We start from the raw sequence: 15,112 nt of genomic DNA on the forward strand, positions 1-15,112 counted from the left end.
GCCCATCACTAGTTCCGGAGCTGTTTGACAGCGAGGAAGATTAAGCGCAGTTTAGAGTGCACGGGATTCGTTTTGTAGCCGTTGCGTGTCTAAAACCAGTTGTATTCATTTGCAAATTAACTTTACCCTTTACCCTTTACAAGGGTTCGTACATTATCTACATAATATATAACGTTTGATCGATTGTGGTTCTGTAACAGGTAGAGAATAATAATCGTCGATAGATTTTTTTTTCATTTCAAAAGCACGTGGAATACCGACCGTTACCACGCAGTGGTAAGCTTTTAACGGTTTGCTAGATGTAAACTAAAATTGATGCTACAAAATATTGCAACTTCAATCGATTCGTTTTACCATGTCCTATTTGACGTTGGCTTACCTGTTATTGCCAAAAATAAGAACTCTTTTTAATGCTTAAGTAGGCACCGGTCAACTGTGAGACCATCAAGCTAATGGGCACATTTAGTTTCACCTTCCTTTCAGAATGGACAAACCATTTAGCTTTTGCAGGACAACTATTAGCAATATCTACGCCATATCACTCACCCAGGAACAGAAAAAGCTATTAATGCAAAGAATCTATAACGAAATCCACCAGAGCGGGACAATGTCTGAAGAGCAAGTGCGTAGCACATGTAATCAACTGAATCAATGCTATGAAGTACGCTTTGAATCGATTGCTTGTGCTATGGAGATTATAATAAAGCTCCTCACAGGGCGGGTAGCAACGGACGAGGTATTACGCTCCTATAGGAAGTTATTGTCCTACGTTTCGAACGCATTGGACAAAGGCACTTGTGCCAAACTGGCAAACTATCTGCGCAGGTACGTAAGCATTCTGGTTTTTCGGACGCTGGACACTAACAATTTCGTTCGCAACTCTTCCCCTAGGATTTCTTGTATCGTTCTGGAAAATGCGATCGCTTCTGTGGATTCCTTTCCCGTGGCTGTAATGAAATGCATTTTAGTGCTGATGTACCGTTTCCCGATCACAAACGTGGCGGAGCGTCAAACCATTTTTCATGCGGTACGATCAACGCTGGAATGGTGCAGATTCCGTCCCCCTCTTTACAAGCAGTGCGGAATCAGTACGCTTATCCGATGCGTCATTGCATCCACCAAACGGTTACCGGACGAGGTAACCGTAGCGACCGAATTGACTGTGCTTGCTCACAGCATACTGGACGTTTTCTATAGCCCGCAAACAACGGCAGTACATCCGGTGGAGGTTCTGTTACGGTTGGTGTACGACCAGATATTCGCCCGTCTAGTGACGGAATGGACCACGGTTAGGAGCTTTGAATTGTTGCTGTACGTACTGTACGGCATGCTGAAGCGCGATATCTTTACACACCTGAAGCTGGATATCGTTCGCTTGCTGGCGGATGCGATTGGTGGCGGTACGAGACGGCTTGTACGGTTTCTATGCGTTGCAAAACACTTGAGAAATGACATACTGCTGCACAAGGTTAAAACCATCCTCACGATCGTGCTGTCTCACAGCCTGTTTCGTTACGAACCGGCCACACGAATCGTACATTTCCGAGCATTTGTGAAGCTGATTGAAAAAATGGTAAATGATATCGATTTAGTACAGCTTGCAACTGCCAACTTCCTTTGCCTTAACATCCCCCGTGCCAAGCTGAAGATCGAGAGCGTTTGTTTTGTGTTTGTAATTCGACATCTCGATTTACTCGAAGGCACTAGCAGTCGCAGTTTGGAGCTGGATTATGTCTACAATCTCATCGCGTCGGTTAACATCATTTACTACAAACGCTGGAAGATTCCTAGCTTTCTCGTGAAACACTTTATCGACGGACTATCGGTACGTGGCCCTTACATTGCAAATATTTTACTAAATAGTTCTCTCATATATCTTTGCATATTTCTAGCGATACTCAAACACCGAAGCGTTTGTAAAAAATGTCTCACAGCCAGAAAAAAAGATCCAAGCCATTCTTTCCAGCGGGCCAGCTAACGTGCGTCCGGACAAGCGAGCAGAAAATGTTTTTGGACGACTGCCAGTTACGGTTCACCGTATACAGTGGCTGTTTCAGCTGCAACCGGACAGCATTGATGAAAAGCTCATTTTTCACCAGCAAATTGCAATCCTGCAGGAGCGCATGATCCTCTCCGGCGATGATGCATGGGCCACCGAGCTGTTGGCTATGTTCAAACCCGAAACGCTCATCACCGTATTATCTACCAAAAGGGCCACCGCCACCGCTCGGTTAAATGCGTCCGTACTGCTTTCGAGGAATAGTCTTACCGGAAAGCAACTGAGTAAGGTACTCCGAAAAATAGCATGCCTCGGTCAGCAGCAACAGACAGTCTCGGCCGCCCATTGGATGGACTGGGTGCGAGCAGTTTACGGAACCGTACACACCCTGGACAGTGTTTCGAGACGAAAACTTTGGTGCGGGCTGGCCAATATCGAGCAATCAACGTGTAGCGTTGAGCAGAGAATGTTACTTGTCGATATTCGTGCCAGTCTGTTGGTTGCAATGCTACCCGACACGAACGCGCCCGTACTGTAGATAGCTCACAGCAGCGCTATCTTTCCACTCAGCATGTTAACGAAACGATACGTCCGGTAGCGTTTAATCGTCGGGACGGATCTAACCGAAACAACAGATAACGATAAAACATTACCGAACAGGTCATACATTTGAGTATAGTTTTTTTTTATTCTTACTGCCTTGTTTTTGCGGGTTTTTGTGTTAAATTATAAAATGAGAGACTGCTGTCAGGCAGCGGGCTCATTGCTTGCCAACATACTTCACAATGTGCAACCAGTGCGAATAGTTGACCCCATGCACAGTCAGGGTACCTTATAAGAGAACTAACGAAAGTATTTTGATTGCGATTTGTTTTTAGTGTACTATACATAGAACATGGATGGGTTTCGTAATAACTTGTACATGCATTTTTGCATTCATTCATTTTCCCCGCATTAAAAGAAGAATGGGACAAATGTAACGGCTTAATGCAGCTGGTTGCGGTTGACAGTTTTTCTTTTGTTGTAAATGGTGTTAAATTTTGTCCTTCAATTTACAAACTTAATACGGTACGCCTTCCAATTTGTTACGGTTCCTATTTATCTAGCATCTTCATCGTCGTCTCCTTCTCTGGTTAGTCACTTTCTTATCCTTTCTGTTGACAATTATTACTTTTCCGTTTTATCAGGCATGGTAACTGAGCTAGATAGAATTTGTTTTGTGATTCTCTGGTACTAACTGATCAATTCATTGGATCAACTTCTTAAGGATCACTTTTGTCGTTTTGCTTTCCTCTCATTTGTTGTGAAAAGTATAACTCCGTGACAGTGCCAAAATGTGAGCATGTTTAGGATGAGTCGTTCAATAAGAGATTCTATTCCAACGTTTTTATAATACGGACCAAAATTTGGATACCGTATCGCATTTTTCTACATTCAATTGAGCGCTCGTAAATATCGGTATCTTTTTCGTATAAATATATAGAACTTTTACATATTCATATAGTTTTAGTTGTTGGTTTTTAATTTTTGAATGTCTGTTGCTAACAGACTTTACATGTTACGGTAAATGTCGTCAGTTCTTTCTACGATTGTTTTATCGAAGTGTTGATTATATTTTGTTTTTTTTTTTTTGTATTAGTGGTGAACCTTCAGAGAACAGCTCAACTAACAAGCTTCTATTCTGCATCGTTAGAGCATTTTTATGTTATACTCATGCAATTGGTAATTATTGTAAAGTTTCGGTATGTTTTAATATCCACACACACATTAATTCTTCTCTGTGGGAACGGGCATTCTTGATGTTATTTTGTCTGAATTTATTTAATGGAAGAAGAAGCAAAAACCTCCAACTTTCTTATTACTTTAGAATAGTTTACAACAGGACTAACTGTAATGTGACTGTTGTAGTTTGGCTATTGAAAGATTGTATTTGTATTATAGTAGTAGTTCGTTGATAAATGTGACATGGTATCGCAGTGAATGTGGGTTTTGCCTTTGTTATATCACGGAAAACAGTTCCGTGTTATGTATCTGTTTCAAATCTCATACCGAACATTGGTCAAGGATAGGGATGAGATGGGACGACGAACGAAGGATACTCTATTTTGATTCGTGTACTATATCGTTTATGACTTGACTAACCGACAAATAAAGTTGCTGGACGCGAATGTGTACGAAGAAATGGGTACGAGGGACAGTACATACAGCGTAATATTTTAACACAGTTTTCCTATGCCTTTTGTCTCTCATTTCCGTAGCAAAACTATGGTATTTCCCTTCCCTTTGCTTTCCCTTACTTTATGCTTAAACCTATTCTAAACCGTATCAGCTCGCTTCAGCTGATTCCACTCGGAGCACTCGCTCGCTCACGCGAATAATGTTTGATGATGATGTACGATGCGATATTTAGTTATGATATCAACTTTAAACTCCTCGTTTTACTCATGTAATGGACACATAGGAGTAACGGAACAGAAGCACTTTAAAAACCTTTGTGTGTAAGATAGTGACAAGGAAAAACAGCTAAAAACAAACATTACTGATAAAATGTTCACTAAAGCTCGATGATGATAACTACGGTGCGGATATCTTAAGGTTTGTTTTTGTATTTTCTTTTTTGTTCCTAGAATAGTGAACACTGATCCAAACGTGCTGTTGTAGTTTATCATTTTATCGAATTTAACAGCGTTCATGGCAATAGATTACGCGCGTATGTTTTCGTCACTGCTATTATGCTAGCTTATGTTACATGCTTGTTTGTCCCCAGCAGTGTCCGGCGATTTTGATTCGAGCGTTTTATTTATGCGTACATTTTTGCAAAACTCACTTTTGCTTTAACGCTACCGATGCAACAATAATTGCCAATTTCACATTAAAAGAAAACTAACTAACTTTTGAAAAAGCGCACAAGCCCTTGGGAAGCGTACTTAATGCGACACACAGTGTATTGGATAGCGATAGAAACCTTTAAAAAAAATGAAAGCACGATTTTACATTTCGAATACCGCCATATGGTGCTACTAAATGTAGCATAAATTTCCTAAAAGGTCAAAGCGAAACACTAGCTCATGAAGAGAGGGAAAACAAAACATGAACGAATGTTTCTATTCGCTTCTTCCGCAAACCAGTGCGGATTGCAATGCTGGTATGGTTTGAATCTGCAGGTCCTGCTCATTATCGCCATTGCAGTTTTGGCAATGAAGAACTATATAGCGTAGCAGTAGAGCAAAACAGAAAAATGGTTTCAGTGTCGTTGCGCATTTGATTCATCTTTTCACGCATGCAGGCGGCGACACCTAATCTGCCTGTATTCCTTCTAATGCAGTGTCAGTAGAATTTGACAATACTATCCACGAGCCTTCCACTCTCTTTTTCTCTATTATTCTCGCGGGGGTTGCAATTGTCCCTTTGCAAGCATTTTGTTTGTTTTTTTTTGTTTTTAAATTGCCACTACTATTTGTCGACTAAAGCATACATTTATGCATGTGCTGTGAGAACCTTTCCCATTACGCAGCGTTGTTTATATTAACTATTTACATTTCGGATGGGCTGGATACTGCTCCGCACACCCGGCTGATTGTGGTGATCAACACTAAAACGAGCGAGCAAAACGAAAGGGACATTTATAGTAGCTACAGCTCAGTTATTTGATTTGATTAGACGCTACGTTAGGCGAGCTGCTTTTCCATACCTACGCATACAGCGTACACTCAATGTAACTGGTCGGTACAAAGCCTTCTTCCCAACCCTTCGAGCTAAACCGTCGCACTCGGGTCCAACCGTCTCCCTGGTCTACTTCTATCACTTGCAATTCTTCCCCTTCCGACATTGGAATGCTGCCCTCACTCGTTGCTGTAGAAGGGAAAGGATGGAACACATTAAAAGGAACTTCGGTTTACATTTTGCCATCTACATTACCGTCAAATGGATAGAGCGCTCGACACGTTCCTAGCGGCGTTTCTGCTTCGTAGTATTCCTCATTCATTGGCTGTTCGTTCGTGCTGCCTTGACCGGAACCAGGTAGCGAGGTGTGTGATGTACCCAGCCCACTTTCCGGACTCGCTGAGCTGCTGTGGGACGCGAATGAAAACAATCATATGCAATATTAGTGTCATTTGTTCGAATTTGCTCAATTTTTGCAAAGTGTAGAGGAGTAGCAGTGGAATACTCTACTAATACTAAGATTAATCTATTTAGAACTATTATTGACCATGCAAAACAAGTGGAAAGAGGGATGACTTTTTTGTAGGCTATACTATGTACATGTAATTGATATTCGTTTTTGATTTGTTTACACACTTTCTAACACTGTTTTTGGGGATTTGCAAACACTAGTGTGCTTTGAACAGTATTAGGATGGTGAACTTTTCTTTGTACAATGGTTCGTCGAGGACTATTAATGTTTAGTTGACTATAACACTGGTGGGAAAATGTTGGAGGAACTACAAAAACGCAACTACAGATAGAGGCGCTAGGAAAAGGAGATTCAAGAAACAATTGTTCAGTTGTACCCGTTGTTGTTAATGTTAAGCCCATTTTGCGCTTGCTGTACACTACTTTCGGAAGCTGACCTGCTAAGGCTACCGGCATCGTCTGGATGGTCTTCACCATTATCTTCGTGGCTGTTCTCATGATTACTGCTACCGTTGGAATGTCTATTGCGATGGAAGACGGAAATAGAACAAAACGCAAACATTATTGTACACATTCTCAACACAAAGTAGTCATTCATGAGTCATTATGCGTCCGCGTAAAAACGAGACGCGTGCTCTTCACCTGGACGACCGTTGTCCGTTCTGTGTCACACGGTTTGATTGAGGACTGTGCTGTATGAACGTTTGGTTGTTAGCCTGCTCCAGCAGCTTTTGGTAGCGCAACAGCTCCTGCCGTAGCCTGTCCAACCGGCTGACCGATTCATTTAGCTGCTCCTCTACCGTACGCGGGTCGCCAAGCATTGAGTTCGCTTCGTACACTCCCTTCATCTTCATCAACCCATCGCTGGCCGCTTGCTCCTGGGCTACCTTCTGCTGCAGTTCCTGCACCTTTGCCGTGAGCTTTTTCCGCCGTTGCGTCGGTGGCAGGTCGCTGAAATCTTCCTTCAGGCCGTCCGTGGTAAGGTTGTTCTAAAATATAGGTAGATAATGGTAGATAGAGTTTAGTAAGTGACACCCGGATCTAGTACTTCCACTTCTAGCCATTTTTTTCGATAGTGGTAGTTGGTGCTTTTGATAAGAGTTTAACTCATGCAGCGGAAAATAAATCAACAACAATTTTAGCTTCACTAAAACTTCACACAATTAGAAGATAAACACAAAAATACGCAAACAAAAGAGAAAAGACACACATACACACAGATAGAAATTAAAGTACAGAACAATATACAGTTTTACAAACAACATCTAGCATCATCTTTGTAAATACAATACATACAATTTACACACGTTTCTTTCAACAAAACCAAAACCAACTCTCTCTCTCACACACACACACAGGCGGTTTCTTCCGACATCGACGGATGATGATCATTACCTTCACATTTATGCAGGCTTCGAGAATCTTCTGGGTGGGTATTATAAACGGAGTTGGTGTGATGAAGAGTGTTGTGTGTTGTTAGTGGTTTGCCGATTGGGTTAGTACCGCGACAGATGTCATAAGCGCAACGCAAAGCACATCCAAAGCATCATTTACAAACATCGAACAGCGACATGATAGGAGCAACCAACACCAAACGCACGTGTTATGGAGATCGGTCCGAATTGGGACAATTTTGATGAATCGTCGGGAAATGATAAATAATTTTGTTAATAGAATTTTATGTTTGGGTTGAAACAGTTTGTCATGTTTGTGGTTGGTGAGTAGCGTTTTTTCAGTAGGAAGGCAGCATGGAATAAAAGAAATACACTATTTTTACTACACACATAAAGGGGAGAAAACTTAACTGTGACATGTAAAGCTGTTTGTCTATTTTAAACACAAAGTGGATCGAAACAGAAAAATGTGGTATGAATATTCAATTTTTAACTTAAGTTATGGCTTTCAATTTTAAATTATTATTAATTATTAATTATTAAATTACAGAAAAAATATGAAATTATTGTTCTATAATAATTCTGATAAACGAGGATAGGTCGTGGGAGAACGGTTTGAAGAATGAGAAGGGCTTTTTAATATTGTGCATTAGACGAGAATTATCGAGAGGTTATTTACTACGAGATGGCCTAATCCTATGCAACTACTATTAAAATATTGAGTAGACATTGTTGGTGAATGCTCATTTATTGGGTTTATTGTGCACCTTCGTCGTCCATGAAAAATCGCCATAAATTAAATTAAAGACCTCATATTTAACCAGTAGCATAACGAAACTGACAAACAAAACGAAAATTAATTAGGCTAATAAAAACCCCGTATTTATCCTTCCCATCTACGCAAGAATGAGTCATTGCATGTAATAAAACTGATTCTATGCGACATGAATCCTGGCTCCCGCAACAAGTGGGCCTGTGCGTGAGTTGTGCCGATGTATGGATTACATCACACGATCCACAGCTATCCACAGCACCACACATGCAAATCCCTGCTTGAATCGAAGGGATAATACAGGGGGCGAGACTAAGCTCAAAACCCGGCAACAGGAGGGCGAAACAATACGAAGCAGAAAGAAACGATATAGGCTTTTGCGTGTCGACCGACATTAAACACTTTACATGGCAGATCACGTTGCAAATTAATGGCGGAGAGGAAACGGCGTTGACATGGTCCTTGTTTGACTGCACCACGCGGAGTCATCGAGACGACCAGCCCCGCGCGCGCACACGGACTGTTTATCGATCGGTAGAAAAACAAAACCATGTCGGCCAGACCGAACAGTGGGGCGAGACATCGCCAGTTGCACGGAGGATAATAAACGGGTGAAGCCAACACAAGCCTTCGATTAAGTGTTGTGTCTCGTCATCAAAGCCTGGGGAATGCCCTGCGTCATGTCTGTTACTCAAGGACTAATGTGAGTTCATTTCATAACACTCATTGTAATTCATCGCGGGTAACATTCATACAAATATCCTTATTTACAGTCGAGGTGAAATGTATTTGTGTTGTTGCGATGGAGGACATAAGAGAAATATTGATTGGCACTGTATTATTTTTTACAACAACGTTTCGGACGAAGGAAGGAGAATATCATATTGCTCTATGACTACAAATTTTCTAAACTATCACACAGAGAGTTTAAAAAGCCTCACATAAAACGCAATAGACACGAATCATAAATTTCGCTTATTTGATGTGCGTCGCTAAGTTCCAAGGACGACACAAATAAAAATAACGGTGTCACAAACCGTCGTCAAAACTATAAGTACCATTATTCGCATGTGAAGAAGTATATGGGATGATCGTATACGATCAGCTGCTGAGATCAGAGTCGGCATTCAAGTGTCTCCTACGCTTTTCACTGCAATTACACCACATACAACCGGAAAGGCACGCGTTTCTTTATTTAAATCCGCTTGGGAAGGTAATTTCGCCAAGTGCCAATTGGGCCTGGTACAAGAAAGCAACCACCCACAACTTCGTACAATTGTCATACTTGGTGCAGTGTTCAGATGCGTTGTTAGTGTAAATGTACCAAGTATTGGCGTGGGGTGTTCTTTTTTAAGGAGAAGGATGAAACAGTAGCTTGAAATACATTGCGATTTTACGTTTCCAAGATCAGTGACGAAGATAGTTTTGTGTGGTTTAAAAACGAAAACACACCCAACGTTGAGTGGTGCGAGAAATGCAGATAAACACATGCCGACAACCAAAAAAAAAGCCTCCAAACAGTTGCCTTGATTTTTTTTTAAAGCCCAAGTTCAGCTGCCAAACGCGCCATGTAAGGGTAGAGTAAGAAATAACAAGACACACTTAAGCACAAGAACGATAGCTGCTGAACGGTCGACTGTAGTTGCAATAGAAAAGCGTTTGGTGATAATAGCCGCAGGCGCACACGTGCTGTTTGTTGTTGCTTGCTGTGTTCAAGGAGTATATTCCGGTCCGAGAGCGGACACAGAGGCTCCAGTGTGTAGCACACTAATACTCACTCCATCGTTCAGGAAGAAAATAATATCGCCAGTCGATTATCATATCGGTTGTAGCATGGATTGTATTCCATTAATACGGCAACACGGGTCGAAAATTGTATTGTTTGGAGGGGTTTGTGTGTTTCGTTGGTCGATTTCATTGGATGGTGTGCCAACGCAACAATCAAAAATAATCAGCAAAAAACAGCATCGATCGTATCGATGGTAAGCAAAATGAAATTCAATGGCGCGAATGTTCCGGGACGATATAGGAAATGTAAAGAGAAAGGAGATTAGTAAAACAAGTTTAACTGTCTAAAGTAAATAAAATTAAGTATAGAGCAACAAATTGTAACCCTAAATAACAATAACAATGACGGGAGTATGATCTGAGGAAGTATCGAGGGAAATACTTTAAACTTAACAAACCAAATGTGGATCCTGGTTTAATTCTCTAAACCATCGCTTGATATGGTGCGCACTATTATTCACCTCCATTTGCTTACCTTATTGCCGGTGAAGATGCCGAAAATGCCAACGCGTTTCTTAAGCTTATCCTTCGTTGTGCCCTTCCCCGTCATATGGTTAAGTCCGGTGCTGGAGTTGTGAGTTTGTGAGTTGTTCGAAGCGTCCGGGTCGGGCTTGGATAGATCCTCGAACGGTATATCTCCCGGGGGCTGAAAACCGGACTGATATCTACGGATGGAAACATATTTTTTTCCATTAGACAATTGTAACAAGCTACAACAACCAGGCGCAACCAGGCGCAACCATACTTTTCTATAACAATCATCGAATCGTCCTTCTCATTGATCGAATCGGCTGCCTTTACCATGCCTTCCAGGCAGCGGGCAATGATGGGCGAAACTTCGTACTCGACATCTGCCGCACGTTTGATGAATTCCTTCATACCGCGCGTTCGCTTTTCGTCCAGCTCCTGCAGCTTATTGAACACCTGCAAAACGGTACGAATGGGAATATTCCATTACAAACGCATCCGCATAAAAACAATCGTCCACCCGCGCGAAGAACAATCGTCCCCCTTCCAGAGCAATGCCGCGTGGTTCCCATTACCTCCGGAAGTGCTATTTGATAGTGCTGCTGCTGCTGCTTGTTTGTGATCTGCAGCTGGTTAGCGTATTCACTCTTCGCGTCCTCCGACTGGCTGTTGCGTATGTTCATGTTCACGCGCTGCTTCTCGACATCGGCACGGCTGAGGTGAAAATCGGCGTCCGCCTTGTGGTAGCCCTCGATCGCCTTTTCCGCCTCACGGAACGCCTTCTCGTAGCTGCGTTTCGCCCGATCCAGCGTGCCAATCTGTGTGTGGAGCGACTGGGTCAGGCCCGCGCCCTGGTTCAGTGCCTTTTTGCGCTCATCGCGCAGATTTTTCGCCAGCAGCATAATACCCTGCAGCACCTGGTTCTGTAGGTTTTCGGCGACCACTTCCCGCTGGCCGGCCAGATCGGCCACCTCTTTGAGGACATTTTTGAATGCAATCAGGGAGGAAAATCTACAACGAAAAAAAGGGGAGGGTGTGTTAGACGACTTACGGCACACAATGCTCCAGAAACGATCGTGTAATCGCTATAATCAAGCATAGGAACGTTAAGATGCTGTGCTTATACGCTCGCTTCCAGCCGGGGGTCGTTCCTGGGCTGTATACACACAAATTATTGTAATCAGTCTCAGCCGACCCGTTACACGATGCAGCTGATACGGGGCCTATGTGCCACTCTTGTTGATCGACATTGCGTTATTTCGTCACCGTTTCCGGTTCATTTACTTACTCATTTTCTTCGTCCTCTTTGTTCTTTTTGGGTTGATAGTTCTTCACGAGCCGTCTGAAACGAGCAGAGAGACAGAAAATAAGGTTAGCAATAGTCGACGAGAACATGTTCTTAAAAGTCACTAATTTCCCATGCAGACGCGGGGTTCGTTTCCAACTGTTTCGCACCATTGATTCATTCGGACGGTTCCGGTGCCAGGGCGTCAGGCATCAATAATCACTGATTGGTACCTGCGCCAAACCTGTGGCACGCTAAGACGCCCGGGTGTCGCCCGTTCACGCTAAGCCACTACACCCGCCAGCCAGAGCCTGTTGTTTTTGCAGCGTGATTACAATCCGTTTTCGTATTTTGAGAGCAAGTGCCCTTAGATGGCTGCCGGAGTAGCATCACGGACGAGGGCCCTCGCCGATAGACCTTTCGCAATCCATTTTAAGCGCCAAAGGCACTAAAATGTCCGGTGAATTACTGCCCGCTGCAACGCTGGAACAGTGTGGGGTAACGTTACTTGCTTTGTCGATGATTGGCATTTCGTAGGGTTCGGCGTTCAACAGATTGTGGCGCGGCGGGATTGGCAAGTTGGCCATTATCTGGCTGTTAGTTGCAATGTGTCCGGGTTTCGTGTGGAAGAAGCCATAATTTAACCTCAAGACACCGGGGCAGGTGTTGCAGTCAGCGCTGTTTCGTGCTAGAGATGGGGTTCTTCTCTGCACACTACTACTACCCCGAATCCCCAATCACACTGCGCACCGTTGCATATTGCACGTGCAGCAGAACGGAACGGAAATGCAACCGCAACGGCGATCGTACCCCGTCTGACTGACGGATGATCGAAGAAGGAAGGTGTATGGGATGACACCATCTTTTCATACCTTTTCCCGGCAGCATCGGTTGAGTTCACGTTTCATGATGCACGGCACGGGTATACAATCGGCTCATTGTGCCCATATCTCGGCAATGTGCCGTCGTCCGAGGGCACGAATTTACTATGTACCTTTCAGCATAAAAAAAGGCTAGCCGATCGCATGAACTATTTTTGACATTATGAAGCTATAAGGTCAGGATGCTTAGCAAGTTACTCAATTCATTTACACTTTCCAACGACAACGGTGTGACATTGCTGGGAAGGAATTTTATGCGATACTTATCTACTAGAACAATTTTTTTGTTACATAATGCTTCCTGCAATTGATTACATACGTCATCTTTCCTTTTCTTTAAGCAATGAAGAATGGTGAAACCATACGGAAAGTGGCCACAGATAAGTTTTACAGACCCGTAAGATAAGATAAGATTGCTATCGTGGAACATTTAAATTAATTGTGAACACATTTTTGTATACCGATTGTAAACAGATAAACGATAGCACCAAAGCAAATATTTATGCACAATGTAATTGCCCAGAAAGAGGACGAAAAAATACACAAAAAATGAATTACTTTCATGGTACGCACGTGTGTAATTATCCACACACACGCATTGCATGATGATTCGACTAATCTAATTTTCCAATAGTTGCCCAAGTGCAATATATCACGTTACAGTCATTCTTCCACGCATATCAGAGCATATTCCATGCATGCAACGCGAAGTTGGTGGATGTGTATTTCAGCACTGACCTTATTTACGGTACGGTATTTAGTTACTCTACCGTTTCAATGCTTAATTTCTAAGCCCGTCTCTTAATACTCCCGCTCCTTCCCCATATGCGAACGATCGATGCACCACCACCTGCTTTGGCAGCCACCCTTCGGAAATCGTTGAAGTACGATGATTTGTGGTAAATTGTTTGCATTGTATAGGAAACGAGCTACATATCCGCTAAATGCTTCACTTTCTCATTAACCAATGGACAGCGTACAGACCCCCCGATATCTAAACTTTGCTTTGCAAACTGCATGTACATAAATGCGGGAGAAAACTTAAGCTTAATGTTCCAGCCGAGTTGAATTGTTAGCGATAATGCTGTTACATGCACATATAGTTGTGGTTTAAAACAGATCACTTTCTACCACCGTGCGAGGGGGAAGTGGATGGCAAAAGCGACTCTTTTCTAGCTGTTTCGCCTTACTACCGAGCCCAATTGAAACGGTTAATGAAGCGGATGCTGTGACAGCAATCATCACACATACTCTAACGGAGAGTGAGTCGCATGGGTGACAAAACATGAGGCGTCAAGTCAAAGACTCCACTATCGTTTATGTACGCACATATTGTGGAGTTGTTGTTGTTTAACCAGTTTCCACAACGAAATTGTGCCGGGTTTAGCCGCACGTGCAAACATTGATTGCGGGAGAGGCTCTGTTATAGCCTCCAGAAGGGTTAGTGTCGCTAGCGATCGATTGCTTTCACTGTGGCACTTCTCTTACGGATACGCCACTGATATGGCAGCCAGTAGGCGCGTCACCCAAGCGAAAGTGAATGAATGGGCTGGTCTGTTGGACGCTATCTATGCACCCACATGGCTGGCTGGGTGTGGCGGCGACGGCACTGGCATGTAACAGTACTGGACAAAATAATTCATACGTTCTTACTACTCTTTCAACATGCTCAATGTTTCCTTCAAAGAAATACAGGCAGTTCCCGATATATGCGGTTCCTCTTATACGCGGTTTTTGGAAATTTGCCAGATGAGCTAGTTTATAACACAAAATATAAGCAAAAAGATGAAAATTGGTCGAAAATACCTTTTTTTTGTCACATAAAACATTTTTTTCTAACTTATTTTAATGCGTTCTTGCTTAAAAACTTAAGTCCAGAGAAGGAAGTTGACTCTGTGACTTTAAAGTATAAACGAAATAGCACCAGGATTCGACTTACACGGAAATTCAACTTACGTGGATTTTTCCCGGATTAGAGCGGTCCGCTTTAATAGCGTATCTCGGGGAATGCCTGTACTTACAACATAGCTATCATTATAATGGTTATTGACCTATTATCAGACATAAATGTGAAGAAGTGGAGTTGTTAGGATTATGTATGACTTTCTTACGTTTTTCGTTGTTTTTGTCCAAACATCTTATAACTGCCCTTATTTTTGCTCCGCAAAACGCTTTTATGGACATTCTGGCGTATTTTTTGGGGAATTACAATCTCTTTCGTTTGTTAAGCTTGCTTATGAAAGGACATTTCGATGCCAAAAAACGCTTCAAACTAGTCTCGTTTAGTCGCGTGCCGCATGGCGATCGGTATTGAGATTCATCGATTCGTTAATTTTGTGTAAATTTTAATTATTATTAATATTTCAATTTAATTATTTATTTGATTTTAAT

At 42.5% G+C, this 15,112-nt stretch overlaps 2 protein-coding genes across 6 annotated transcripts in view; one reads left to right on the forward strand and one right to left on the reverse strand.

Annotated features, from left to right (window-relative positions):
- The first annotated feature begins 484 nt into the window (after positions 1-484).
- On the forward strand, positions 485-2,537 carry LOC128302948 (uncharacterized). Its single transcript, XM_053039800.1, has 3 exons — positions 485-825; positions 892-1,825; positions 1,893-2,537. Exons 1-3 carry the CDS (start codon positions 485-487, stop codon positions 2,535-2,537), a joined length of 1,920 nt encoding a protein of 639 aa, XP_052895760.1.
- A 2,039-nt stretch (positions 2,538-4,576) lies between these two features.
- The window catches only part of LOC128300720 (formin-binding protein 1-like), a 64,121-nt gene continuing 53,585 nt past the window's right edge, over positions 4,577-15,112 (reverse strand). Inside the window, exons 3-13 of one of the 5 annotated variants that reach the window (XM_053036887.1) lie at positions 11,844-11,897; positions 11,131-11,566; positions 10,833-11,011; positions 10,563-10,752; positions 9,483-9,488; positions 7,529-7,558; positions 6,776-7,122; positions 6,511-6,654; positions 5,918-6,069; positions 5,691-5,851; positions 4,577-5,591 (exon numbers count right to left, since the gene is read on the reverse strand). In XM_053036887.1, coding sequence (XP_052892847.1) covers positions 5,691-5,851; positions 5,918-6,069; positions 6,511-6,654; positions 6,776-7,122; positions 7,529-7,558; positions 9,483-9,488; positions 10,563-10,752; positions 10,833-11,011; positions 11,131-11,566; positions 11,844-11,897 — 1,699 coding nt within the window. In that variant the 3' untranslated portion in view covers positions 4,577-5,591. The remainder of the gene's footprint in view (positions 5,592-5,690; positions 5,852-5,917; positions 6,070-6,510; positions 6,655-6,775; positions 7,123-7,528; positions 7,559-9,482; positions 9,489-10,562; positions 10,753-10,832; positions 11,012-11,130; positions 11,567-11,843; positions 11,898-15,112) is intronic. The other 4 variants (XM_053036886.1, XM_053036889.1, XM_053036888.1 and 1 more) reach the window with 4 other exon arrangements.

Source organism: Anopheles moucheti, chromosome 3 (genome assembly GCF_943734755.1).
Source record: "Anopheles moucheti chromosome 3, idAnoMoucSN_F20_07, whole genome shotgun sequence".
NCBI classification, from domain to species: domain Eukaryota; kingdom Metazoa; phylum Arthropoda; class Insecta; order Diptera; family Culicidae; genus Anopheles; species Anopheles moucheti.